Source organism: Otolemur garnettii, unplaced genomic scaffold (assembly GCF_000181295.1).
Source record: "Otolemur garnettii isolate 467f Iridium unplaced genomic scaffold, OtoGar3 scaffold00016, whole genome shotgun sequence".
Lineage (NCBI taxonomy): Eukaryota > Metazoa > Chordata > Mammalia > Primates > Galagidae > Otolemur > Otolemur garnettii.
Window position 1 is genome coordinate 26,057,109 of NW_003852411.1, and position 3,049 is coordinate 26,060,157.

General features: G+C 43.5%; 1 protein-coding gene across 1 annotated transcript in view; it reads left to right on the top strand.

The window, feature by feature from the left end:
- ALDH9A1 (aldehyde dehydrogenase 9 family member A1) overlaps window positions 1-3,049 on the top strand; it is a 31,075-nt gene that overhangs the window by 12,468 nt on the left and 15,558 nt on the right. The window contains 3 exon segments of the mRNA XM_003804065.3: window positions 6-135; window positions 873-1,007; window positions 2,774-2,970. Coding sequence (XP_003804113.1) covers window positions 6-135; window positions 873-1,007; window positions 2,774-2,970 — 462 coding nt within the window.

Below are 3,049 nucleotides of genomic sequence, written 5' to 3' on the forward strand. Positions count from 1 at the left end.
TGCAGGAACGGAAGGAGGAAATTGCCACTGTGGAGACGATCAACAACGGCAAGTCCATCTTTGAGGCCCGCTTCGACATTGACACTTCCTGGCAGTGCCTGGAGTACTATGCAGGCTTGGCTGGGTCCATGGCTGGTACGTCCTCACCTGGCCCCTGTGACCGGCTGACAGGAACAGAACCCAGCGGAGAAGGGCAAAGATTATGGAATTAAGACAGACTGGTGTTGAAGTCCTGGGTACATCACTTGCTACCTGAATGGCCTGGGAATTACTTTATCTTTCTTTATCTTAACTGGTGATAATAATCTCTGCCTTCTTGAGTTGTTTTAAAGATGAAATGAAAGTTAATGGAAAGCATCTAGCATGGTATCTGAGCTTTAGACCACGTTGCTAACAAACCAGTTCTCACAAGAATCAGTATGTCCTAGTTACCAGTTTTACCTCATTAGCAAAATACTTTTTGACAATTTATAAGGTTTGCAACAATTCATATTGATGGTTGTAGGGCCCAGGAGGGGCATGGGGAAGCCAGAAGGCTGAGTTTTCAGGGTCCTCAGAATGTTCCCCTGCTGCTGAGTCTTCTCTTCTTTTCTGTTCATTTCATCTAAGTTATCTAGTAGTCAGTACATTTTTGGAGAATTAAATCAAGCTGGATGACCAGGCATGCACTTGAAGGACAGGTGGGTTTCTCTGTGTGGCGGGAGTATGCGGGAGCCAGTGTAAGAGTGCCTGGAGTGAACAGAAGCACAGAGGGGGCGAGCCTGCTGTCCTGGGAGCCACAAGGATGCCAGTCCGACTGGTACCCTGTGTGGGTGCCTGGGACATCCTGGGAGTGCAGGCCTGCATTCTGCTTTCCTCCTGCTTTCTCGTAGGTGAACACATTCAGCTCCCGGGTGGATCCTTTGGTTATACCAGAAGAGAACCACTTGGAGTATGTGTGGGAATAGGAGCCTGGAACTACCCCTTCCAGATCGCCTCTTGGAAGTCAGCCCCAGCCTTAGCTTGCGGTGAGAATGAGTCATTCCTCCACTTGTGGGCTGTCCGTTCTCTCTACCCCTCTCCCCTCCATAAACACACACTTGAAATCAGAAGGGGCCTGCTCTGGAATATTCAGAGCCTCAGAGGGCATGGTTGCATTCCTGCCCTTTCCCCTCAAAGGGCTTACAGTTAAGGTTGTACACATGAATCATGACTAGATACTTCTATTTTTTATTAATTTATTTTTGTATGTGAAAAGAAAGTTAAAATTTTTTCCTATTAAATTGAATTAGATTTGCGATACTCATAAGTTTTCTTCCTTTTTGGACAAGAATTTTTATATAAGAGGTAACACTTAGGAGTTTGCCTTCATTTAGGAAGCAGAAGATAAAGCTCTGTTCTTTGTTTGTGTCTTAAAAGGAAAGATAAAGAAGGCTTCCATCAGAGGAACTTTAGACAATTGACTTAAAAAGTCTTAAATTGTCCCCTTTGAGCCAGGGCCTCCATCTTCCAGAAATTCACCAAAAGGAAGAACACAAAGGGGAAGAGGAGAGGCCCCCGATACAGGTTCTCTAGGCCTTTTAGAAACATGGAGTTGTGCCTTTGGCCACATATATGCGAGTCTACAAGAAAGGTGACATTGTAGACATCAAGGGAATGGGTACTGTTCAAAAGGGCACGGTACACAAATGCTACTCTGGCAAAACTGGAAGAGTCTACAATGTTAGCAGTGTGCTGTCGGCATTGTTTGTAAACAAACAAGTTAAGGGCAAGATTCTTCCCAAGAGGATCATTGTTTGTATTGAGCATATTAAGTGCTCTAAGAACCGAGATGGCTTCCTAAAAGGAAAATGACCAGAAAAAGAAGGAAGCCAAAGAGAAAGGTACCTGGGTTCAACTGAAGTGCCAGCCTGCTCCACCCAGAGAAGCCCACTTTGTGAAAACCAATGCAAAGGAGTCTGAGCTGCTGGAATCCATTCCCTGTGAATTCATGGCATAATAGGCGGACAGCATAGCACACAGGATAACCAAGAGAGCCAGCGGAACAGGAACACAGTGGTGCCGGAACCTATTCCCCCTGAATTCATGGCATAATAGGCATAGCAAGCTTTGTCACTTTCAATAGAAAGGTGCCTCTCTAAGCTTTTCCCTATGAATTTGTGGCATAATAGGTATTAAAAATAAAAGGCTACTGTCAAGAGAAAAAAGTCTTAAACTGTTTAAAGAGAAGGATCTGTGGGAAAAGACAACTTATTGTATCTTGAGAAAAATAACAATGTTAAAAAAAAGAAAAACATAATGTTGATAAAGCATTACTGTTAGAACTTTATGATTGAAATGGAGCTTTTGTCCATTACACGTTCTTGTTTTAGCGCGTTTGTTTGAGAAACAGCCGTGATAGAGGAGAAATAATCTTAGAATTAAGTCATTAGCTTTGGGGACTCTCAGCAAATGAACCTTTGTAGCCTTTAATTTCAACTCGTATAAAATGGGGCTAATCATACCTAGCTCATACTGCTTTCGCAAGTGTTAAATAAGATAAGGTCCACGAAAAGGTGTAGATATGCAAGCGTGTAAGGTATTATTGTTTCAGACTGGGCAAATACATGGTTTGGGGTCTGCTTAACGAGAGAAACCAAAGTGGAAAGGATAAGATATATTAATAACATTTTTGGCCTACCATGATGGGGGAACAGGAAGTAATTGAAATCATTTTTGAATTATCCTCTAGATCTGTTCTCAGGGGGTCACCAATCTTAAAAACTCTTTATGTTTGTGTCTTGGTTTTATGCAGGTAATGCCATGGTCTTTAAACCCTCCCCCTTTACACCAGTCTCTGCATTGCTACTGGCTGAAATCTATACCAAGGCTGGCGTGCCTCCTGGGCTCTTCAACGTGGTGCAAGGAGGGGCTGCCACAGGCCAGTTTCTGTGCCAGCATCGTGACGTGGCCAAAGTCTCCTTCACTGGAAGTGTGCCCACTGGCACAAAGGTGAAGATGAAGCCAGTATTGGTTAACACAAATAGCATCTAGATATGGCAAAGCTAGTTCTATCCTGAGTATATTTTGT